Consider the following 27,047-nt stretch of genomic DNA (forward strand, 5'->3'; position numbering starts at 1 on the left):
AGTCACAAAGCACTGTTAAGCTGGTATCTAGTAGCAGCTCCCCATGCTAATATTTTTCCTGTATGTTCCAACCAGTGTTGGAGATGTAAATTTCATAGAGGCACCCAACTGCACATTTTTTGGAGCTAGATGGCACTACAATACTTTTGTGTTTCTATGCACTACTCGATAGCGATGTCAAAAACACATACTCTACCCTTGCTTCCACAACTTTTCAAACTGGATTTAATACAGGATTCCATATAGGGTTCTAAGAAAAACTTTCTCTGCATGTAATCACAGCAGCAAAAAATCTAATAGCAAAATATTGATAATCTATGACTATCCTGACACTAGACACGTTGACTGAATCTCTCAACTCAAACATAGAAACATAGAATGTGACAGCAGATAAGAACCATTCGGCCCATCTAGTCTGCCCAATTTTTTAAAATACTTTTATTAGTCTCTGGCCTTATCTTATAGTTAGGATAGCCTTATGCATAAACTCCTTTACTGTGTTAACCTCTACCACTTCATCTGGAAGGCCATTTCATGCATCCACTACCCTCTCAGTAAAGTAATACTTCCGGATATTATTTTTAAACCTTTCCCCTTCTAATTTAAGACTATGTCCTCTTGTTGTGGTAGTTTTTCTTCTTTTAAATATAGTCTCCTCCTTTACTGTATTGATTCCCTTTATGTATTTAAAAGTTTCTATCATATCCCCCCTGTCTCGTCTTTTCTCCAAGCAATACATGTTAAGTTCCTTTAACCTTTCCTTGTAAGTTGTATCCTGCAATCCATGAACCAGTTTAGTAGCCTTAAACCCTATGTTGCCTGTCACTCAGCCACTGCCTTACCCATTAAACAATATTGGAATCCAAACTTAAAGATTGCAGTTTATTGATAAGCCTTCTATGTGCAACAGTGTTAAAAGCCTTACTGAAATCTAGGTAAGCAATGTCTACTGCACCACCCTGATCTATTATTTTAGTTACCCAACCAAAAAAAATGAATAAGATTAGTTTGTCATGATCTTCCTGAAGTAAACCCATGTTGTCTCTGATCTTGAAATCCATGTGTTTTTAGATGTTCAACAATCCTATCCTTTAACATGGTTTCCATTACTTCCCCACTACTGAAGTAAGGCTTACTGGCCTATAGTTGCCCGACTCCTCCCTACTACCTTTCTTGTGAATGGGCACAACATTCGCTAACTTCCAATCGTCTGGGACTACTCCTGTTAACAATGATTGGTTAAATAAATATGTTAATGGTTTTGCTACTACACCACTAAGCTCTTCTAATAACTTTGGGTGTATTCCATCAGGTCCCATTGACTTATTTGTCTTTACTTTTGACAGTTGAAATAGAACCTCTTTCTCTGTAAACTCACATGTAACAAATGACTAATTTGTCCTTTTTCCTAACTGAGGCCCCTTTTCTTCATTTTCTTTTTTTTGTCAATCTTTCTTTTATTAAGGCATGTGCATTAGGGTACAGAACAAAAAGAGGGGAAATGCAATAGTGGTATACAGATTAGGGTTAATACAGCGTTCATTACATTTCCTGCTAAACAATGCCTAATTTTTTATTTTTTGTGTTGGTTAACGATAACTTCTCATTCAGTCAAGTAGTATAGATTATCTGTCGGTCACATTAACTGACTATGCATGTAAGATTAGGAGAAATGGTTCGCTTGCTATTACCTCACTGTCTAGTAATACCATGACACAATACAAGTAAATCAGCTTAGTAAAGCTGGTACTGCGCCTGCTAATAACAAGTTAAGAGCACGTATAATAAAATCGCATATGGTCTGGTACAGCAATTGGTGAAAGGTTGCAGTATGTTAGGCTTCCTGAGGGGCCTGTCGAGTATTATACAACTATAAAGTAAATAGAATTGAATAAACTAAAAGGCTACGACTTCGCTTATGGTGATTTATGGTATAATATTAAATCCACGTTGGGTGCGCTGAGAACGTGCGTACTACCGGGTTGTCTCTGACATAATATTAATTACGGTTAAGCTGTTATGCATTTCGTGTGGAGTGAAAAAATTTCAACTAAGCTGTAGTGGGATCAATAACACAGCGGTATTAACTTTCGAACTTGCTATCGTGTATGCTGTTATGTGCTGGATTGTTTGTTCCTTCAATTAAGTAGCATAGGTTAACTTCTGTGGTTATCATTCCATTTATCTGGACCAAAGTAAAGCAATGCAAAGGCTTAACATCTTTAACAGAAACAGGACACGCTGACTCTGAACTAAAACACTGTACTGACATTTCCTGCTAAAGCAAGTGTACATTATGTGGGCAATTTAAATATGCAAAATGTACAGGTGTAGTGAGCCTGACCCAGCAGTTATATACAGACAGTTCCTGTCGTCTCTGGACAGCAGACAAAGCAAACTAATGTATGCAGTTTAATCTATGTTTTGGAGACCGTTGATTATAAAATAATAAGCAAGGAAGTACTTATTTAGTTCTGCTCTGCTGACCGGAGTGGCGGCTGGGAGAGAGGCTATTGCAAACCTTCACCCTACGCCACTGGTGTGCTGGAGCAGGTAGTCCATGCAGTGACTTGTCATATTGCCTTCAATCCGGTCTTCTGTGATGGGGACCCGAGGTGAGGCAGGATGTTGTGGGCTTTTGGATCTTAGTACAGCCAAAATGCGATGATGGGAGTAGCTGTCTCGGGAGTCCGTGAGTCTAATCATGTGCCTTCTTCTCGCCCCTGTCTGCCGTGAGGAGTGGGCCTGCTGCTTACTTAACGGAGAGCAAAATAATGTTGACCGATAAACGGTCCGGGGTGTGTCGGACTGCTGGTTCAGGGAATCGGCCGGCAACAGTCGGCTTGGGTGCTGGGGCTGACGCCTTAATTGGGCTTTTTCCCGCTTGAGTTTGCGTGGAGGGGGATTCCCGCCTAAATGGCGTCGTGTCGCCGGGCGAATCCGTGCTGCCACTTCTTGTATCGCCCTCATGTAGGCCGGTCTCTGAGTGTGTAGCGTGCTCCACAGGTTGGCACAAATCCTGTCAAAGAACACCCCTATGTGCTGGGGTGGCGTGTGGAGTATGCGGATCCTGCTCGACCGTGCTTGTGCCGCCATCTTGGTCAGGGCCTGATTGCTTCACCTCGTTGCAGTCGTTGCCTCTCGTGCTGGTCGTGATGTGGGGGTGATCGTCCCCAGCGAGGACCGGGATGACCCCCGCCGGTACAGAGGGGGGGGGGGGTTGAAGGTGAACACTGTGTGGGTATCACCTGCGAGGTTACCAACCAGGAGAGCGGCCGCCTCTCCCTGGCTCGATCGCGGTTAGGCCTCAGGCCGGGATTGTGGGGACCCAATGGGGTACGGGTGCGTGTCTAACCTCAAAACGCTTCCCTGGGTCTCCCCCACTCAGTAGGCACCTTCCCAGCGGTGGGTGAGCGATGAATCGGGGTATATCCACCGTTTTAGTCGTCGGTGTGCAGGAGCACTCGTGGAGCACGTCCACTCTGCTAGGAAGCCAAGCTCCGCCCCCCTTCTTCATTTTCATCTGTAAATACTGAACAAAAATATTAATTGAGGCACTCAGCTAGACCTTTATCCTCTTCTACACACCTTCCTTCTTTTGTTTTTAATCTAACTAATCCTTGTTTTACTTTCCTTTTCTCATTTATGTATCTAAAAATGTTTTGTCCCCTTTTTTTTTTTACTGACTGTGCTATTTTCTCTTCTGTGTGTGATTTGGAAGCTCTTATAACTTGCTTAGCTTCTTTCTCTGCCTAATCTTATAGATCATTCGGTCTTCCACACTCTGTTTTCTTTTTTTATAATTACTAAATGCTGACTCTTTGTTTTTTACTATTTTGGCCACATCTGCGGAGTACCACAGTGGTTTCTTGAATTTTTTGCTTTTACGGACAAGGCTAATGACATTTTCTGTTGCCTTTAGCAGTGCAACTTTTAAATAATCCCATTTCTCTTGGACTCCATTTAAATTGATCCAGTCTGATAATGATTCCGTTACACATATTCTAATTTTAGAAAAATCTGTTTTTCTAAAGTCTAAAACTTTTGCTTTTGTGTGGTGTGACTGAGTCTGATGATCACTGGATTCTAAACTTTCACCTACAGTAATATCTGATACCAAATCTCCATTTGTTAACACTAAACCTAGTATCGCCTCCTTACGAGTTGGCTCCTCAACGACTTGTTTTAGAGACAATCCCAGTAGGGAGTTTAGAATATGCTCATGGCACAAGCAGCTATTTTGGTTTTCCAATTCACATCAGGAAGATAAAAGTCACCCATGATGATAACTTTCCCCTTTATTGTCATTTTAGCTATTTCCTCAACTAGTAGATTATCTAACTCTTCTATTTGTCCTGGGGACCTATAAATCACACCTACACGAGTTACTGTGTGATTACCAAATTCTAACGTAACCTAAATTCTAACGGACTCTATGTTCGCCTCACTAACTTTTATTAGGCTAGATTTTATGCTATCCTTCACATACAGGGCCAACCCTCCCCCTTTCTTGCCTTTCCTGTCTTTTCTATATAAAGAGTACCCTGGTATTGCTATGTCCCAGTCATTTTTCTCATTATACCATGTCTCAGTAACAGCGACCAAATCTACAATATCAGTTGCCATTATTGCCACAAGGATCTTATTCCCTAAACTGCGAGCATTTGTAGACATGACTCTAAGCTTATCATTTTTTAACACACTTGCTACAGGCACCGTCTGTCTTTGTTTTGGGGGGCAATTGGATTGATGTTTTACCAAATCCTCTACATACATACCCTCCTACAAAACTTTCAAATCCTACTCCCACCTTCACTTCCTTTCTATCCTTCTGCTCCTAGCTGCTGGTGATGTCTCTCCTAACCCAGGCCCCCTCGCAACAAACTCAGCACATACTAACCCATGGATCCACACTAATCTCATACCCATCTCATGTTCCTCTAAATCCTCCTTCAATACTGCCCTCTGGAACGCACGCTCTGTTTGCAATATAACTAAATCCACTGCTGTCCATGACTTCTTCATCTCTCGTTCTATAGATTTACTAGCCATAACAGAAACCTGGCTCTCTCATCACCCTTTTGCTCCCCCCTCCTAGTTTAAATACACCCTAGCAAAACCTCGGAACTGCTCACTGAGAAGATTTGTTCCCTTTTGAGAAAGATGCAAACCATGTTTTTGTACAGTTTATTTCCATTCCAAACAGAGCTACCATGAGAAATAAAGCCAAATCCTTGCTCCCGACACCATTCACCAAGCCACAAGTTAAAGTCCCTAATATGCATCCGCCTGTCGTTCTGAGTGTTATGCACAGGCAGAACTTCTGAGAATGACAGTGTTGAAGCAACCTGCCGTATATCATTGGCAAAAACACTAAAAACGTCCTTTGCCTCTGAAACCTCATTGCAAGCCAAGTCATTTGTCCCTAGATGGACAAGTACATCCAATTCCCCTTCCTGCTTTGCTCGCTTAACAATATTACAAATTACGTCTCCTGTCTCTGTGAGCAGTAGCTCCGGGAAGACATCTCACAAGACCACCATTGTCCATCTCCATACCTCTTATGATAGAACAACAACAACTGCTTTCTATTAGGCCTCACCATAGTCTCCAAGCCTGTCTCCACAACACCACTACACTTGGTGCCTGAGCCTGTCTCCACAACACCACTACCCTCAGTGCCTGAGCCTTTCTCCACAACACCGCTACCCTCAGTGCCTGAGCCTGTCTCAACACTTTGTTACTTTGAAGAGATAGCATCTAGAATCCAAGGCAGATACCCACAGTCATAACTCAAGTTGACTTCCCATCCACTCGATCGTCTTCTCATACCTCCCCTCCCCTGCATTTGTCCAATGTGTGTTTTGAAATATTGTCAATTTTTATGTCTTTGTTTCTACAATGGTAACAAACTGTATATGAAGATGGAATGTTTACAACTGTCTGAGTTTAATGTTCACAGAAATGCAATAAAAATGATACATTACAAAAACAACTGAGAAAGCGTGAAGTCTGTGTTAACAGTACTATAGTGGGAATGTCTACTGTATCGGATGTACTCAGCAAGATCTGAATGTAAAAGTAGCCATGTTTAAATTAGACATATTCTTTGTATGCGACTAGGACTCCTCCGGCTTAGTTGGTAAATCCAGCCACAGTTTTCTGGAATGTCTTAGTAAATACACCAAAGCAATAAAATAAATAAAAGCAATAAACATAATATATGCAAGCCCAAAATATAACGTAGTCTAAAGACCAGTATGTAGACCAATAAGCACTGTGCTGTGAATACACAGTAGACCAAGAATAATGGAAATTTTCTAGATGTAGATGCCTACAGATGTAGTTTGTACAGCCCTTGTGCAGCCATGTATCACAAAAGGTACCAAGGTTAAAAAAAACCTATGGCTAGTATTTTAAGACAGTGCTGATACAAATTGTAGTCAAACTGTATTCTAGATCTGCAGTAAAAAATATTTGATTAATTAGAAAGCATTGTTAATAACAGTATGTCAATCAAATTAGTGTTATAAGAAAACACGGTAAACTATTAGTGATTTAATTCAGTATAAGTTTAATTAAAATAAAATATACGTTTCCAAAGAAATTAAAAATATTATAAAATCCAAATGTTTATACAAGTCAGGACCAGCCAGTAGCAGTAAGTGGATATAGTCATACAATGATTTCTACACAATAAAATGTTTATGTTACAAAACTAGGTTTAGTATGCCTGGAGTTATTGTAAATACCTTTCTCGACCTATCTAGAAAGAAGAAAAAACAAAGCTGAAACCATTGCATATATTTCTTTTTTTTTTATCTTCAGTGCATTTAGAACAGACCTAACTATGGAAAGATATGTTGTGATGCTAAGGATCTATTTTTTTTTTTTGTATGTACTCTGACCTTATTTTTTCCTCAATCTACTCTGGCAAGATTAGAACCCTGGAACCTGAGGTTTGAACATATGACTAGAGAGCTTGAAATGTAAAGGACAAAACAGGGACTGTGGGGGAAAGACTAGTCAATTTGTTCACTGGAAAAAGCATCCCTGATAGAAAAAGCTAATGCATTATGTTTTAGCTAGTAAATTTAATATGTTAATATGTAATATGTTTAATATGTTAAGCAATATTATTATATTTATATAAAAATATGAACATCAATGTTCAGTACCTACATAAAGCTGAGTCAACTCATTGAAACCAAGTCAACTCATTATAGTCCTTTTGTGCACCCTCTTTAGGGAACTGTGTGCTAGGGTGACTCTTCAAGAAAGCCTATCTATATGCCACCTTAAGAAGTATGGTAGTAATTTAATTAAAAGTGAATGGGAAACATTTGCTACAAATTCTTATGGAATACACATCTCGAGAAGAAAATTTATTTTCCTACTTACCATACCATTTAAAGAAAATATCCAGATATTCCCCAAGGATATCATCCTTTACTCAATATATAGCATGTTGCTGCCACTGCCTATATATAGTTACCAATATTCAAAATAAAAAATAAAATAAAAAATACATTAACCATATTATAGTGTAATTTGTTGATTATGGCAAGCGAAAACAGTGCACCAATTCTATTGTTATTTTTAACCGAGTGTCCAGTACTATGTTAGGATGGTGACCAGCATGTGGACTTTCACACCTCCTGGGCAAAGGAATATATTGTTATTTTACTTCTCTGATGTCCTTAAGTAACAAGACGTCAATAAGGCACTTTTTATGGCCAGGACAAGGCCAACCTTTAAGTCTATTAATCCAGATGCCAGCTTGTGATTGTTCCTCTTTCATCACCGACAAGGAGTTTTGAGAAATTCCTGCAAAAAATTGCTAGGTTAGCATTGGAGTTTCAAATGAATGGCACTTTACACATGTAATGGACTAGAATTCTTCTTCTTATATTTTCCATTCATACACAGTTTAAGAAGACTCAGCGTTGGTAACACCAATTTAATTTTATCTTTCAGTGTAACAGAGACGCCAAATGTAATGTGAGTTTTAAGGTTAGTCACATCTTCCTCCCCGGTGTACAAGTAAAATGGGACTGTTGCAAAGGACACTCTGAGATTATGAATTTAAATCTCTTCATACCAAGAATACCATTAGATATGTTGCATCTCTACAAACCATTTAAGAGTGATGTTATATCACAGGTGCAAAGTGTGAATGCTTATTTAAATTGTCTGAATTTACAACCAGATATTAATAACAGCTACGATCTATTTTCTACTGGTTTGACAACCGTGAGCTGCAGGAGCTAAATTTCTTTGTATGGCAATGAAAACAGGTTGTGAAATTGCCTGTATACATAAAGGCACGTAAACCATAAAATAGTAAAAAATATTTTATATATATTGTAAGCATATGTATTACACTTCTTAACCCCTTAAGGACACATGACGTGTGTGACACGTCATGATTCCCTTTTATTCCAGAAGTTTGGTCCTTAAGGGGTTAAAGGGACATGCTAGGCACTAACACTGCTCTTATGCCTCTTTTTGGCCTAATAATTAGCAGTATTTTATTTTTTGTTTATTGTTGCACAGTAATTTATGAATTTGTTTTTGAAGAAGAAGAAAAAGTACAAAAGTACATGTTTTTCAGCATACTTAACTCGTGTCTCCTTAGTCCCACCTACCCCCACAAAAAAACCTACCCTTCCAGTTGGCCACTGTCCTGCAGTACATGATCACAACTCAAATAGAGCACTGACAAAAACCAGTGGAGAGCCACAAGATATACAAAAATATCACTGTCTGTTGAGAGAGCTTAAGAAGCAACTCATGGACATTACATGCAATGTTATTGTTAGAATTATGTTTGCTTGTTTTTTTAATTTTATTTTATCTTCTCCATGTTTCTTTATTTTTTAAAACAAATAATTTTGTTCTGTAAATTTCCCGATTTGTCTCTGTCCAATATTTCCCCTTCTGCTCCAGTAGTTGTAAATGATATCAGAAAGCTCTGCAAAGGGTTCTGGGAGCTTAGTTTAGCTAACTACTTTCATAAGTAGAGAGAAGATTACTGATATACAACCCCCTGCTTTGTCTGTAAAGCCTTTTGTAGAGAGTTATAGAATATAGGTCAGCATTTGCCAGAAAAAAATAATTGGGGCATCTGTGATTGGCTGGTCTACAGGTCTGAAGATTTAATAGCAACTCAGTTTTAACCCTGTAGCTGAAAACATTGCTGTTCTGCAGAATGACAATGTTTTCATTGCAGGTTTTAAGTGCCTCTAGTGGCTCTCACTCATAGAGCCACTACAGGTGCTTCCAAGGAATTACCAGATTAAACTCCACTATTTTTATCAGATGGTCTCAAAGAGATCATCTGATTGGTGCAGCTCGGTGTTCTGCCGCGCATGTGCACCAGCCTCCCACTGCTTTCCTAATGAAAAGCATTGAATTGGCTGAGATCAGCGCTGTGTGGGAGAAAAGGTAAGTAATTTAACTTTTTCTACCCCTGCAAGTGGGGGCCAGTCACAGCCCCCCACCACCCCCCCCAGAAGAATAGGTGAGTTCCAGTCTGGAAAATGTTTTTTGTTTTTTTTTAAGACAAAGGCAGGTGTGAATAACTTCTCTATTTTAACCTTCCCCATTTCACCGAACCCAATCTGTTCCCCCCTTAGTTTAGTACTTTAAGCTACCAAACACTGATCACCCTCTGGCTCGTTAACTTCAAAAGAAACAGTTAACTCAAGTGCTCTTTCTGGGTGGCTGCAATTAGTATAACCGAACGCATGTGCTACAGTGAATGGTGGCTATTTTGTCTCCAGAACACAGGCAGCGGTACTTGGTCGTCGAGTGTGTGAAACTATATGATGGATACCTTAACTTGTAAACCCTGGGAACATTGTACCATCGCCTGCTTCTCCCACAGACAAGCCAGGAGAGAGCTGTTTGGGGAAAAGACACTCCTGAACGAAGGGAGCATTTGCTCCCTACGAGCCCGGGGGATCCTTTGTTTGAATTTGCATAGGAACATCTGAAGAGTGACCGGCTGCCACCTCTTTTCTTATGGAACTATTTTGGGCAGCACCCACATGTGTGGTCATTCAAAAATTTACCCCGGTGGCGATTCGGCTACACTACAGGGATCTGAGAGCTATTTGGACAACTTGGGCGGTCAGATCCTGTGAACATACACTATAAACACACAGATTACATAACCTACACACACACACTACATAATCTACACACACTCTACACACAGACACACTATCTTCAAACTATTGTTCCAGTTAGTTTTTGTAATTTTCTCATTTATTGTTAAATCTCCCCCTTTGATAATATTATAAAGCGCTATGGAATATGCTGGCGCTATATAAATACCAGTAATAATAATAAATAACCTAAATAGACACACTAAATAACCTAAACCTATACACACTACATACTCACACACACACACAGGGCCGGACTGGGAATTAAAAGGAGCCCTGGAAAAAAATTATTTACCAGCACCATAATGCGTCGCACCAGCATAGTGTGCAAATACAGAGTTAGAAAAGATAATTTAAGATTAAAAATGATTACTCCAACGTGAAAAAAAGCACATATAGGCTTAAAAAAAAACAAGAGTGCAGATTTATTTTAAGCAGACGTGCCTTTGCATATAACCAATGTTTCAGTCCAACTACCTTGACATATTAAGAAAAGCTTGGTAATGGGACTGAAATGGTGAATGTATGTAGGGCACAACTGTAAAAAATGACGGTATCTTGTTTATTTTGAAGTCCTGTGGGTGCGCTCTTCACTTTAAATATGTTATTGTGCTGGAGTATGCACCTAGCAACAAGACTGGGCCAATATCTGCTCATTACATATGGTACATATCAATTACATTTCTCTGTGTATTACGTATATATATATATGTACATTACTATATGTGTAAATATAATAGGCATAATTATATATATATAACTAATACACACATTAATATACATGATATATATATATATATATATATATATATATATATACACATACACACACACCAGTGGCGGATCCAGAGCCTGATCTCGGGAGGAGCACTTATAGATTATTTAAAGAAATAATACATGCACAATAACCACTACTGCTCTGTGTAGTGGTTATGGTGCCAGAAGTGCCGGGACCCGCTCCCAGAGTAAGTAGTCAAACCGTTTAAGAACAGTTTGACAACTTACCTGGGGTCTGCTGGGATATGGGGCTGTAGTAGGGTATAGGAGCAGTGGTGCAATGTGTGAGGGGTGCAGTTTGTGTGATAGGTTCAGTGTGTAGGGCAATGTGTGTTTGGGTGGCTGTGTGTGTGTGTGTGGGGGGGGGCAATGTGTGTATGGGGGGTCTGTGTGTGTGTATGGGGCTAGAGGTCGCAGTGGTGAGAGTGAACTCTAGCCCATAGCTCCAGCGCTAGATTTCACTCTCGCGAGAGCTGGAGTGTTACCACTGTACCCGCGGCACCGCTCTGTACTCACGCAAGAAGCATCCGGAGGAGCTGCAGGCTGAGCTCCCGGGTCCTCTCTTCCTCCCTCCCCTGCCGGCTGCGTGCATGGTGCCTCCAGAACGGGGAGGGAGATCTCTGATCTCCCCTCCGGTCCGTGAAGGCACATGGTGCTTGGACAGTGCCAGCCTTGCATTGGCCAGCAGGGGAGAGCATCTGGGGGGAAAGGGAAATTGCCGTTGCCCCCCCTGGATCCACCATTCATATATATATATGTTTCTTTCTCCCCCTCACTGCTCCTCTGTGTCCATGTCTCCCCTCTCCTTCCTAGTCACTCTCTTCCCCCTCTGCCTCTTTCTCCCCCTCTTCCTGTGCTCCTTGAATGGGCTTTCTATGCAGTCCATTTTAGCAAGTGTTGGTGAGGGATGTCAATGGCTTAAATGGACACTATAGTCACCCAGACCACTTCAGCTCAATTAAAGGGACACTCCAGGCACCCAGACCACTTCTGCCCATTGGAGTGGTCTGGGTGCCAACTCCCACTACTCCTAACCCTGCAAGTGTAATTATTGCAGTTTTCTGTAAAACTGTCTACTAGCCAGCCACTAGAGGGAACTTCCTGGATTATAGCACAGATTATCTGTGCTAGAGCTTCCCTGGACGTCCTCACGCTGTGTGAGGACCTCCAGCGTCGCTCATTTCCCCATAGGAAAGCATTGAAAATCTTTTTCAATGCTTTCCTATGGGGAGACCTAATGCGCATGCTAGGTCTCCCCGGCCCGTGGGCGGGATCAGTCTCGCCCACCGGCCGACGGAGTCAGTAGGAGGAGCGGTGCGGAGGAGGAGGCAGCTACGAGGGACATCGTCGCTGCCTCAGGTAAGTGACTGAAGGGGTTTTCACCGGGGATTGGGGGTGGGAGGGAGAGGGAACCTGCAGTGCCAGGAAAACGGATTGTTTTCCTGGCACTGGAGATTCCCTTTAAGTGGTCTGGGTGCAATGTCCCTCAGGTTTTAACCATTCAGATGCAAACATAGCAGTTTCAGAGAAACTGCTATGTTTACATTGCAGGGTTAAGACAGCCTCTAGTGGCTGTCTTCCGGACAGCCACTAGAGGCGCATCTGCGACGCTGCAGGCATATTATGCCTCCATCACGCAGAGTGTCCATAGGAAAGCATTGAGAAATACTTTCCTATTGACAGCTTGAATGCGCGCGCGGCGCCGCTGACGTCGGCAGAGGGAGCTGATGTCGGCGGGGGAGGAGAGGTCACCAGCGCCGAGGGAGCACGGCGCTGGAATAAGGTAAGCTGCTGAAGTGGTTTTAACCCCTTCAGCGCCACAGGAGGGGGACCCTGAGGGTGGGGGGCACCCTCAGGTCACTATAGTGTCAGGAAAACCGCTATGTTTTCCTGACACTATAGTGATCCTTTACTGAACAATTTCAGGAATGCATGTTAAATTTGCTTTAGAGCTGCTATATTGACACACTGCTTGGCTGGAATTGCCGTTACGAGTTGGAAATAACCAATTTGCCACTGTTGACTGCTGTACTCTGGCTGGTGGGAGTGCAAATATTGTTTAGCAGGAAGCAATATTTTTCTGCAACCAAACAAAATATGTGTCTTTTCATTTATTGTTCTGTAAAGTAGCATGACGGTGACATCTGGTTGGGTGTCTACATGTCCAGTAATGACTAGATGTTTCATAGTGGCATGGGAAGCTAAGAAATATTACTTATAGATGGATAGGTTTCCGACTTATAGAACACCATGACTGTCGCTCAACTGGGGATAACACAGCATTCATATATGTTTAGCAAGTCTCATCACTGAAGGCAAACCAAAAACACACATTTTTGTTATTATAGAGACACTTTAACCATAGGTGCAAAGTCCAAAATGTAATCCCACTGGCCCAAAGCTCAGAATAGGTTTTAATTAATAATGGTTATATAATTGGAGTATTGTAATTACTTCAAAGAGCAACAAGGTCAGACCAATTAGACTAATATCTATAACTGATCTATGTAAGGTAAATAAATGTACCAATGGAAAGGGTGAATGTAAATGACATACCTTGATACAGCAAGGGCTGTTACCGCTGCTGGACGCTGCTGTGACCCTGTCCTTGAAACACCGGGAGCCAGCTGATGAAGTAGGTGCAGAGATGTGCCTAGTTTAGCACCTGTACAAGAACAGAAAATAGCTGTAACAGTGTCATGCACAGTGCCTGTACCCATTGTTTTATATAACTGGCACTTGTTATGTATGGATTAATGCATTTTAATTAGGTCAGGGGTACGTAAACATCAGCACTCCAGATGTTGTGAACTGCACCACCCTTGGTGCTGTGCCAACATTTTGGTTGTAAGATCATTATGGGAGATGTAGTCCACAACATCTGGGGTGCCGAAGGTTGCCTACCCCTGGATTAATGAATGTATATAAAGATACTCAATAATGCAATTAGTTGAGGCTTTTTCTATATATCACGGCCTATTATACTGAACCATATAGCAATATGTAGATCACTTTCACACAAACCAAGAACTGAGAAATTAATTGTTAATTTCGTCCAACATCTAACTTTTCAGGTCGTCAATTTTGGCCTACAATTTCAAATTTTCTTGTCAACTCTCCACGCTGCAAATTACACGGATTAATCTAATTTTGCATCCTGTTTTGGTGACTGCTTTATGTTTTTTTAGATAGACTACAACACAAGAAATCAGATCAGTAATCAGAGGACCACATGTAAAAATTCTGCTGTTCTGAAGAACAACTACATTGTTTTAATTATGGTAGACATGGATATAATGCGGGATTAGACTGCCAAGAACACATGTTCTACAATACAGTTGAGTAGGTGCATTCACATAAACTAAAAGAGCTTTCAATCTAAATGACTCTGCCACAAATATTACTTAATGGTCATGATACATTTTAAGCAGCACTTCAAAAAATAACTATTCCAAATTGCATATTTTCAGTGCATTGTTGTCTCTAAAGTGCATGTTTTTCTCTAAACACTTATAAATAATAATACAATGTATACACAGATATTTACATAAAGGCAGGCATTAGCCACACATTTTTCCTATATGTGCATTATACATGTATATATGCACACTTACATGCACAAACACATATATACATACTCACAGAAACACACAAACATATTTGAAAACTGCTTTAATTTATGGTCAGCAAGTTGTTAAATTGAGAAAAATATATTTAATCTCAGCTTGCTGCTGGGAAAGGAGCCTTGCAATTGAATTTGAGGGCTGTGATAGTTACAGAGTCTGACACGACGCTCAAACTATTGTGTTTGAAATTGGATTTGTGTATTATTGCTTTCTAAATTGCATGCCGCTTCAGCAGAATCTCCTCTCGCTGTTTGTTTATGGAGCTCGGGATTAATAAGGAGACGCAGGCGCACGCAGGCAGCTGCTAATTAGCCAGAGCGGAGAAAGGCAGGGAAGCTCCGGAGATGGGCGGCCTGTATTGCTTGCTTGGGGAGAGAGGGATGAACGGACGCATGTGGCCCCAGAGAGCTGCGCTTCGCTTAATGATGGGATTAATAGGGGCTTTTCTGGGAGAGGGTTGTGCAGGTTTGTGATAATGGAGCTTGAGATAGGATTAAACGATGTAATTATCTCTGCAATTGCACTGTGAGATGGTGACGGGACGAGTGTGCACACATACATTTGTGTGTGTGTCATATCTGCAGGGATGGAATTTTCTGACCATTTCAAGGCAAAATGTGTCATAATACTGTCTAAGAGATTATTCTGATATAAGTAAAAACATAAGGTAAAGTAATGATGCTTATTTTATCATAAAAACATATAAAATTACTGTACCTATTTTTCAAGGTGTATTTTAGAGAATGCCTCAGTCTAAGGCATGGGTAAGGAATACAATGCTCTTCCAGGAGGCTTCTGGTACCTGTGTTCTATTGGGAATTACTCTACACTACAGCCCAGCAATGTAAACTCCTGACATGAAAACAATTAATTATGACTTAGATCACAGTGATTGATTAAATGATTTAATACCAGGAGCTTGTGCACTTTACACACTGCCTGGCCGTGCTTTCACATTCTACCATCAGAATGTATAAATGAAGCATCCTAAAATAACAAGGTGATCTTGCAACCTTTGGCTTGGTTACTTCTTTGATACTAGTCAGTGCCTAAGAATCTTAGCAAATTGTTTCAGCTCTTGCTATGAACTGGGGAAACTTGGTAGCAAGGCTTGCAAATGCCTTCATACATTCTACCTTCAAGACCTTAGAAACAGATTGCAACAGACGAAAACCATCTGGTTCTTTCTAAATGATGAATATGATTTCACTCATTTGTTCTTAGCCTTACGCACATCCCGCACATTCTTGTATCCTTTCTTGTATGAAAATATCCACAGGGTCTTCCCTGTCATCACAGAATATGTCCTACAGCAATGCAATGGGGATCTAACATTAATCAAGTGATATAGCTATCAACACTCCCAGCAAACTATATTAACTCTCCACAGCTACAAAGGGGAACAGTGGAAAAGGCTAAGAGCAAGTGCAAAATTATAGGAAAAAAACTTACATCTATAACAATATGTGAAGATATTAATGTTAACAACACAACAATGATTAAGTCTCATTGTCTGAGATAAATAAAATGAACTATATAAAGTGTGCTGTGCCTTTAATTTCAGGCGTCACTTTTAAAACAGTAGAAAATTGTACAATGTCTTTAGAAAAATACTGGTACTGGTGTTAATAAAGTGCATTGTGCAAATGTAAACACCGTCACTGCATTGAAACTAGTCATCACACACACACGTCAGGACGCCTCAAACTCCAACCCCAGGAACCAAGGATAAGATTTCAGAAGAAATGCAATGCTGAAATTCTGAGAAAACTTGCAGGAACCAATGCCAAAGATACACTCTGATTAAAGCCAAGGTCTGAGTGAATGTAGAGGTTATACAATACACCCTTGATAAAGGCTACCAGGAAGGGGCCGAAACGTTGGGGGGTTATTTTTTGTTCCTGTTTCTGCCCTACTAGGCTTGTGAGAAATGTTTGGTAACTATTGATTATTGATTTTTGCCTTGTGCCTATTGTATCACTTTATTTATAACTGTTAGTAATTTTGCCTGTATATTTTGTTTACATTGGCTCATTAAAAACCAGGTTAGTTACTATTGTGACTTTTTGGTGTGCATTCTCTTTCGTACTATGATTACTATTTATGTTGGTATTTGAGGGAATGCCAGTGAGGATTAGCACCCAGGTGGTTATGCTTTTTGTTAATTGATCTCTCCATACTTTATTTCTTTTTTGGCCATGTTTTTATTGAACACACCATGTAAACATTCACAGTGCAGGTGGAAAAAGTATGTGAACCCTTGGATTTAATAACTGGTTGAACCTCCTTTGGCAGCAATAACTTCAACCAAACATTTCCTGTAGTTGCAGATCAGACGTGCACAACGGTCAGGAGTAATTCTTGACCATTCCTCTTTACAGAACTGTTTCAGTTCAGCAATATTCTTGAGATGTCTGGTGTGAATCGCTTTCTTCAATTGGGTTGAGGTCAGGACTCTGACTGGGCCACTTCAGAAGGCGTATTTTCTTCTGTTCAAGCCATTCTGTTGTTGATTTACTTCTATGCTTTGGGTCATTGTCCTGTTGCAACACCCATCTTCTGTTGAGCTTCAGATGGTAGACAAATGGCCTTAAGTTCTCCTGCAAAATGTCTTGATAAACTTGGGAATTAATTTTTCCTTCGATGATAGCAATCCGTCCAGGCCCTGACGCAGCAAAGCAACCCCAAACCTTGATGCCCCCACCACCATACTTCACAGTTGGGATGAGGTTTTGATGTTGGTGTGCTGTGCCTCTTTTTCGCCACACATAGTGTTGTGTGTTTCTTCCAGACAACTCAACTTTGGTTTCATCTGTCCACAGAATATTTTGCTAGTACTGCTTTGGAACATCCAGGTGCTCTTGTGCAAACTGTAAACGTGCAGCAATGTTTTGTTTGGACCGCAGTGGCTTCCTCTGTGGTATCCTCCCATGAAATCCATTCTTGTTTAGCATTTTACGTATTGTAGATTTGCTAACAGGGATGTTAGCATTTGCCAGTGACTTTTGTAAGTCTTTAGCTGACACTCTAGGATTCTTCTTCACCTCATTGAGCAGTCTGTGCTGTGCTCTTGCAGTCTTCTTTACAGGACGGCCACTCCTAGGGAGAGTAGCAGCAGTGCTGAACTTTCTCCATTTATAGACAATTTGTCTTGCCGTGGACTGATGAACAGCAAGGCTTTTGGAGATACTTTTATAACCCTTTCCAGCTTTATGCAAGTCAACAATTCTTAATCGTAGGTCTTCTGAGAGCTCTTTTGTGCGAGGCATCATTCACATCAGGCAATGCTTCTTGTGAAAAGCAAACCCAGAACTGGTGTGTGTTTTTATAGGGCAGGGCAGCTGTAACCAACACCTCCAATCTCATCTCATTGATTGGACTCCAGTTGGCTGACATCTCACTCCAATTAGTTCTTGGAGATGTCATTAGTCTAGGGGTTCACATACTTTTTTCCACCTGCACTGTGAATGTTTACATGGTGTGTTCAATAAAAACATGGCAACATTTCATTCTTTGTGTGTTATTAGTTTAAGCAGACTGTGATTGTCTATTGTTGTGACTTAGATGATGATCAGATATTTGTGCAGAAATCCATATCATTCCAAAGGGTTCACATACTTTTTTCTTGCAACTGTATGTTTTCCTTTTTTATGTGTAATATTATGGAGACCATTATTTATTTAAGTTTTTCAACACAAAGAATTGAGGTGATCACATTTGCACCAAGTATTTTATTAACACAAGTGTTTTTCTAAATATTTTTAAATTGTCTACTGTTGTAAAAGTCACGGCTAGATTTAAAGGCACAGTGCACCTTATACAGTTCATTTTATACGTTTTAATTGCATTTTGGGTTATCACACTAATTAGGTTGCGGCTATGTTAACTATATTCACAGTGCCATTTTTATTTGTATTATATTACATAACATTTCCCAGAATCCATTTAATGCAGAGAGATTACAGGAATTACAGAATTACTGGGTGTGTTACCCACTTTAATTTTGGTTTATCTCATTACTGTCTTCACCTTTTTATTAGGAAGACGTAAAGCACTTGCATCATATTGTTTATTCTTAAGAGAGATTAATTGACTGGCCCTTAAGTTTAAAACATCCAGCTTGAACACTTATTTTGACATTAAGGACAGCTTAATAAAGATGATATTTGCTGGCGCAAACACTTACACTCAATTTGTGCTCATCTCTGTATTCCCAGGTTGCTACATTACTATAAAATATTTTTGTGGATTCAAATTGTTTTAACTAAAAAAGCTTGCCCACTCTCCGTAGTGACTCTGTAACGCTCACGTTCATTTGAGAGTAATTTACTTTCACCACGTATCTCTGTCGCAGTTTATTTTTTCTTAATAAGCAGTGCACAAAATATCACAGTTTAACTTCAGAGGTGCTTCTTGCCAGCCTCCATCAGTGATCCTGAATATAATTTGATGGAACACCTATTGTAAGACCTAAGACTTGTTTTACAGCACAGAAAACACTGCTAATGAGCTCAGTTTAGCTCTAGTTAATTCAAATTCAGGCTCCACAAAGACGACAGGCACATGCCATCACTACGTTAAATATGGATGTTCTTGAGCAACGAATGGCTATTCTGCTACAATGTTCCCCATGTTCAAGACTGCAAGATTTGGGGTTTCCAAAACAGCAACATATATTTCTTGATCATTTTTGCTGCCCTCCGGGTATTCTCTCCAATACTGTTTTCTACAAAATTATTAAGGCATGATACATCATCATCTAATAAGCAATTGGATAGGTTAATTTATCTGTCTTGTAAGTAGTGTGTTCATCTTCTTGAAGAAGAATATCAAAGCTTTTATGGCTTTATGAGTAAGCTTTCATCACAAACTGATTGGAGAATATGCATTGGATGATCCTCCAGGCCACTTAAAATGTTTCATTGTCCTCTGCTTTACAAAGGACATCTGGACTGAAAGCAGCATTTCTTACTGCGACCAATCTTCAAGAAATAAAGTTAGTTTCTTAATATTTTTATGCTGGGCAAGCAAAAATAGAATTACAGAACTTGTGGAGAAAAGCTTATCATACTTATGCACTAAAATGATCCTATTAGTCATAATGCAAAGATGCCCATATCTACCAATCAGCAAACCTTCTTAGACAAAATGAAAAAAAAAACAAAAAAACAATAGTCTGTGTTGCATATTTGTCTTCCACACTTCTTCACGTGTCTATTGTCTTGCTCTCCTAGATAAGTTAATTGATATAGCCTCAAGTAACATACCTGTATCTGTGATGTAACCTTGCACAATTGAGACACTGGGGTTACAGCATGGTACCCTGCACTACAATGAAGAGTATAATTATAATGATACACTAATAATACTACTTTCAGAAGTATCACTTCTTTAACAACTGCTGTTTTAATTGAGAAAGTCGAGTCCACTCTGGTTTATCTATTTATTTACTGATGATATGTTTTTCCAGCATCATATTACTGTCATAATATCTGCCACTGCTTTGGCATTTGGATGTCACAAGGAAATGCATGTGTCCAACTGCATCGTCAAACTATTGTGAGTCTCCCTCAGTCTGTAAGAAAATTAAGGAGTAGATCAACAGTATCTAGTGTGCAGCAGTTTGATCTCCCTGTATTAAAGGTAAGTTATAATGGTAGGGATCCATTGATCTCTAAATCTCGTGATAACATGGGGTTTGCTCGGTGAAATACATTAAATTACCTTCTAAACCAGTTCCTTTCTGGGCTTCGGCAGGATCCATCTTCCATAGCTAGAGATGGAGAGAATGAAATTTTAATTATTTTATATTTCATTGGTTATATTTACAAACTCTGTAGCTGTATGATATGGCTAACAAGGAGCAGTCATGTAATGCAGAGAGATTACAGGAATTACAAAATTACTAGGTGTATAACTGATAGTCAGGAATTTTCTCTGTCAGGAATTTCCCCTTGCCATGGTCTTTTGAATCAATTTGCAACTCTATGTATTTCTGCTTGTCCCCAAACCATATGGTGAGGAGCCCCAATGAACGAGACAAGACAATGCAAGGTTCAAAGTGACTTCTCACGTTTAGTGGGCTGTGTAACAGGTTAAATACAGCAGGAAACAGGGGTGGTCTTTACAAGCATTATCCAATCCTAATAAAATCATCTTTCTTATCTTAATATCTTAACCTATAGCAAGCTTGCAGTTGTATCTTCGTGTTCGGGCCTTGCTCAAAGCTATGTTTCACTATAAGTATGCAGTTAAAATTAATATGCATATGCACTTAGAATTAAAGATATTTACTACGCAGTTCTAAATTACACATTACTATGCAGTTTTGATCAAAGGGAGAAACAGGAAATAAGGTCAACAGCAGAAACATACAGGATATAACACTAACACTTGTTGCACAATGTTCTACTGCTCTTGTATAGGGGTATATTCACTAAGCATTGGATACAGATAAAGTATATTATTTGAAATAGCTGACATGTTCCAAGTTAGCCAATTTTAAACAGACTGAACATCCTGTCATCTGTAGCTCGAGCATTGGGTCATCATAGGCAAAGTGTATTATTCCCAAGAGTTTCCCATCTCCTCCCAATGCCCAAGCTATGCGAGTACAAAGCTTGTGCATTGGGAGGAGATGGTAAACTCTTCTTGACAATGGAAAAGGCCCACTTACATATTAAATCCTGAGATAAACTATAATCTAGCTTGCAATTCTGACAATAATCGCAACCAGGACCTTGCGTCCTATATCTCCTAACCATTTCCCTATTCCAAAAGTCCAGTCAAAACCAGTCATATCCACACTCAGTTCCTCAAAACATGGGAATCCATTCTTGGCACACTCAACATACATTAAAGACACATACTACATTCATCCCTGTGTCATCTAACACTTCCTCCCTCTCCGGCTAACCCTACAAAAAAAAAAAAATAGTGCAATAGTTTAGCATAGTTCAGAAAAATAGTCTTTCAAGGAGTATAAAGAAATATGCAATATGCAAATTAGTAATATGGCTGACAGTAACTCTTCTTAATTTTGGTTTATCTAATTATCTTCACATTTTTATAAGGAACAAGTAAAGCACTTGCTATATATTGTTTATTCCTAAAGAGAGATTAATTGACCGGATCTAAAGTTTAAAACGTCCAGCTTGAACACTTATTTTGACATGAATGGACGAGTTGACAATCCACACCCAATGGAAATGATAATGGTGGTGTCAATATGATATCTGGGTACACCTAGTGACTTTGAATGGTTTCATGATCTCACCTTGACTGTTCCATTTTCTGATCCTGTGACGATCATGCTCAGACCCGCAAAGCAGATGCTAAGAATGTCACTTCCTACATTCACAGAGGACAATGGATCTCCATTCACTGACCACAGGTAAAGAGTGGAAGCACAATATGAAGCAATGTAACCCTAAAAAAACAGACAAGGGGGAATAGCATGTCATCTGAGAGCAGCCATCTAGCTCAGCAGAAGTTAGGTGTAGGTCTTTTCTATACCTTTCTGTATTGGATTTCTTCTAACTCCTGACCAAAGTATTTTTTAACTCTAAGTGCGAGTCCATTTCCGAAATTTTTCCTAACTGGTATATTAATGTATATTTTACAATTTCACTCAGCTATTTTAACACAAGTATATAGACACAGAAGGAAATGAGATTCGGCTGTACATAATAGGATCGAAACGAATAATGCGCCAACAAAAGGTGCCTGCCCCGATAAACTTGGGCGGCTGAACGCCTCCACTCTCCACTGGAACTCCAAGCGGACCAAAGTATGGAATGAGACTCCAATATAGGTAGGGTAAAATAAATATGCAGATTTATTGTAGAAAAAGGCCATATACATTAGCCACATTAAATAAAATAAAACAGAAGGAAGGTCCTTCCTTCTGTTTTATTTTATTTAATGTGGCTAATGTATATGGCCCTTTTTCTACAATAAATCTGCATATTTATTTTACCCTACCTATATTGGAGTCTCATTCCATACTTTGGTCCGCTTGGAGTGCCAGTGGAGAGTGGAGGCGTTCAGCCGCCCAAGTTTATCGGGGCAGGCACCTTTTTTTGGCGCATTATTAATTTCGATCCTATTATGTACAGCCGAATCTCATTTCCTTCTGTGTCTATATATATGTTGTAAAAGGTCAGGAACTGGGCTACGACCTTGAGAGGCCGTTTTGACTATATCAGATAAGTATATCTGGATACCATTGTAACATAATTTGAGGTATCATACATACACATATTGTTTTTTATTTGTGTATTTTAACACAAGTGTCTTCTAACTTTATGGTAATTTTTAATTTCTCTCTCGCACACAAAGTATTGCACTGATGTTATACGCGTTTTCTAACCCTATTGTATGAAAAAACTGATGTAGGAAAAATTCACAACTTGTGTTATATTTTAACCCTCGAGAACAGCAATGACCCTTTTATGTGACGATGTCTGATATTTTTGAGGTTTCAGGGCCATAGTTAAAATATGTGGGTACAATAAGCCCCCATAAAACATTTTACCCCCCTAAAATATATACCCCAGGCTATTTCACATGTGGTATACTGTCTCCTTTCATGAGAGCGACCGTATTACCACCAGTTCCTGCCAAAATGCAAATTTAGGGTTTTCTTAAATTAAAGGGACATTACAAGCAACAAAACAATTTTAGTGTAATGAAATGGTTTTGGTGTATATATTATGTCCTGCAGTCAAACTGTTGATTTTTCTGCCATTTAAGAGTTAAATCACTAAGTTTATGAAACCCTAGCCACAAGACTAGTTGAACATGACAGGTCATGTAAACATCCATGTAACTGATCTTCACCTATTGCCTTGTGTAAAGCAATTATATCTGTGTATTCAGTTCCAATATGTCTTATTTTAGTCCATGTAACCCTTCTCAATAGGTTCTGGCAGCACAGTTAGTGCTATGTGTACAGTTTATACAATTCTCACCGTACTGTCACTGATAGTAATACGCGTCACCTCCCCTGGGTGTTTTGGGAGCCATCGAACACTTTTCAGCTTGTCCAAGTCCCAAATAACACATGATCCATCTGCAGAGCCACTGATCAGCACTCCATACTGCACAGACGCACAGACGCAGAGCACTGCGGAGCCATGACCTGTCAGGATCTGAGGGCAGCAAAACACAGCATGAGTCCACAATTAAGTAAAAATAAATATCAATGCTACAACATGTCACACTGATTCTGAAAAGAGAAAAATGTACACCGTATGTTATGTGTTTATAAAAGTACAAACATTGCATACATTCTCAAAGTGCAGTAGTGGTTCATACATACATTGCGTTGAGCTATTATGTGAGTACAGTTGGTGCAAAATTAATTTCTTATTGTACATTACCTGCATTTTGGTATTATTATCATATCAATTCCAAGCATACATTTCTCCAATTCTTACTGATTTCCTTCTCATTTTGTACTTTTTACACTTTCTCTTATTTTATAACCGGCACAAAAATAAATGATACAGTTTTTTATTTTTATTACATCACAGTCAAGTGCTTTTTCTGGATGGCAGAACCATTGTATCCATTGAGTAGCAGGTAAAAACCAGTACACATGAGTCGAAAATAAGAAAACACCCAAATACCTTTAGGATGCTTACTGTTAATGCATTGAAGGAGAAAGTAGCATATACTTTATGGCCAAATGTATCTGGACATGCCTACTAATTTTTAAGTTCAAGTGTTTCAACCTTACCCATTGCAAATAGGTGCATAACATCCAGCATATAACCATGAAATCTCCATAGACAAACGTTGGCAGTACAATGGGTCATACCAAAAGGTTTAGTGACTGTGACTGTTGTCATCATTACCCTAGGTTTCATATGGACACTTTATGTAGGACCCTGGGCTATGGCTTTGTCTAACTCACCCTGTGCCCATCATAGATGCAGGGTGTGTATTGTTTTTTTATTGTTATATGTTCTGTGTGCTCTCCTGTCCTGCTGATGCTTGCTACCAAGTAGGTGCATTTGGCTATGGAGCCTTTACAGCGCCACCTGCTGGTAGCAAGAGCATTATGCACTACCTAAATAGCAAGGCTTGTTAATTTGCATATTCAGGTAGATTTGCATATTATGGTTTCTGCAGGCAGGAGAGAAATTTCATGTTAGTTATTGTCTTCTCAATCCCTTTATTAATATATTTATATATTATTATGAGTGCCTGTATGCTTTTCAGATTCACATTTCACATTATTTGGTTTTATATATTTATTTGAGTGTGTCACCATAAGCTTTATGTAATTATAATATATGCTAGTGCCTAGTAAAAATAAAGCTTTGTATGTTAGTCCCATTTGGAATTGGGTGTCCTGTATGGATTTTTATGGATCCCAGTGACAGTCTTCGGACCTGTTGGCTGGCTGCACAATCACTCTATCCCTGGGATAAATCAATAGAGCTAGGCCTGAGAGCCTCAAGTGCCTTTGTAAAGGCAACAGAAATCCTATTGCAGGCAGAGGTGTAAACCTGCCTGGAAGAGGGGCTGCAGCAGAATAGGCAGAAGGGACAATTCTTGCCAGGAAGGAGAGCTGCAGCCTGGTTGGGTGGAAAAGCTCCAGAGAGACCCCAGTCAAACCTCGGCGACTGGAGTTGTAGCATTCTAGACTCTCTCCCCAACGGTTAGGAAGTTGATTGGGCAGAGGTACTCCGTGCTGTTATTGTGAAGTGGAAGTGTTGTGGAAGTGGAACAACAACAGTCCAGCCCCAAGGTGGTAGATAAGGAATACTCACATGGCAGGAGCACCATGTACTGAAGTATGCAGTGCACATCTGTTCCATCGCTCACTTAAGAGTTCCATGTGCAATGTCAGGCGTCAGCTGGAGTGGCATAAAGCTGCTACTGGACTGTGGAGTCCTTTATTGCTCTGGCTTAACTGTACCCATGTGCACAAGTAAGGCCCAAAAAGGCATGATTTTATAAATTTGGTGTGGAGGAACTCGGGTGTAGTGCGACTGAACTTCTTTCAGATTAACTGGCAAGCCGATTGTGAGCCAGGAATTCTTGACCAGTGTCTAACCTCACAAATACCCTTTTGCCTGAATGGGAACAAATTCCAACAAACACAAAATCAAAATTCTTGTGAAAAGCCTTCCCATAATAGTGATTGTTAACTACATATGAAGGTCCATGATTTTGGAATGGGATGTTTAACAAGCTCACATTGGTAAGATGTTCAGATGTCCACATACTTTTCTCCATATAGTGTATGCAATAGGTAGGAGCAGAGCCACTAGTCAAGCAAAAAATAAGTCTTAATCTCCACAACTCGCACTGCATCTCACCAAACCTTTCAACCATATTAAAGACTTGGTAACTATACCAGAGGAGATGTTATTATCCCATATAATTACATTACCCAAGCCGGGTAAGGCACCTACGGAATGTGCCAATCTACGTTCTCTCTCATTATTGAATGCGGATATTAAGTTATACACAAAGTTACTAGCTGCTCGTCTAAAACCTATGTTGCAAGATATGGTCTCACCAGAACAAGCAGGATTCGTTCCCTCTAGACAACCCGGAGATAATACCCGTCACTTTCTAAATCAAATTAACTGGGCACATACTAGCAAACAACAGGGCATATTACTGGCGTTTCATCGCCTGAATTGGTCATATATGAGTGAGGCATTGACTAAGATGGGTTTTCTGCTGGCCTTCCTGAACAGCGTATTGGCCCTGTACTCATGCCCCTCAGCAAAAAGTATGCAATTCTGGCTTCCTATCCTGCCCCTTCCATATCACTAACGGCACCAGGCAGGGCCGCCCACTCTCCACATTAATTTTTATACTTTGTCTAGAACCACCTGTAAGGCACATTAAACAACATGAAAAGATAACAGGCCTTAATACCCCCGCTGGTGAGATGAAAATAGCTATCTTTGCGGATGACGTACCACTTCTACATAAGCTAGATTTGCAGCTAAAGGCATGGGAAGATAGAGGGGTGTCGTGGCTAGGACGCATCGATACAGTAAAAATGAAAACTAAAATGGCTTCTAGAAACCTATCCCATTGTAAGGCTTATTGCAAAATCGTTATACGTTGGTATTTGGTACCTGCAAAGCTCTCCCGCATCTATCCTGGCACATCTGCCACTTGCTGGAGATGTACAGGTAAATTGGGATCATTACAACATATATTCTGGGACTGCCCTTGTATCATACCATTCTGGCAGAAGATTAGGAAGTTCTTTCAGGAGGCATTGACAATCAATATCCCCTTGCACCCAGAGTGCTATTTCTTGCATATATTTCCCATCTCTCTATCTGAAGACACAAACTTTGTAGTGATAAACTGCTTCAAAGCGGACAAAACTGCAATTGCATACAGATGGAAACAAACCCAAGTCCCTACACTGACTGACGTTCTAATCAGAATTGATACCTCGAGCCAATATGAAAAAATGGCTTGTCGCCTT

At 39.9% G+C, this 27,047-nt stretch overlaps 1 protein-coding gene across 1 annotated transcript in view; it reads right to left on the reverse strand.

Moving 5' to 3' along the window:
• Nucleotides 1–7,216: 7,216 nt before the first annotated feature.
• The window catches only part of WDFY4 (WDFY family member 4), a 344,228-nt gene continuing 324,397 nt past the window's right edge, over nucleotides 7,217–27,047 (reverse strand). The window contains exons 58-62 of the mRNA XM_063434671.1: nucleotides 23,548–23,727; nucleotides 21,852–22,004; nucleotides 20,300–20,348; nucleotides 13,506–13,614; nucleotides 7,217–7,827 (exon numbers count right to left, since the gene is read on the reverse strand). Coding sequence (XP_063290741.1) covers nucleotides 7,764–7,827; nucleotides 13,506–13,614; nucleotides 20,300–20,348; nucleotides 21,852–22,004; nucleotides 23,548–23,727 — 555 coding nt within the window. The 3' untranslated portion in view covers nucleotides 7,217–7,763. The remainder of the gene's footprint in view (nucleotides 7,828–13,505; nucleotides 13,615–20,299; nucleotides 20,349–21,851; nucleotides 22,005–23,547; nucleotides 23,728–27,047) is intronic.

The sequence above is a fragment of the Pelobates fuscus genome, chromosome 10 (assembly GCF_036172605.1).
Source record: "Pelobates fuscus isolate aPelFus1 chromosome 10, aPelFus1.pri, whole genome shotgun sequence".
Classification (NCBI taxonomy): Eukaryota; Metazoa; Chordata; class Amphibia; order Anura; family Pelobatidae; genus Pelobates; species Pelobates fuscus.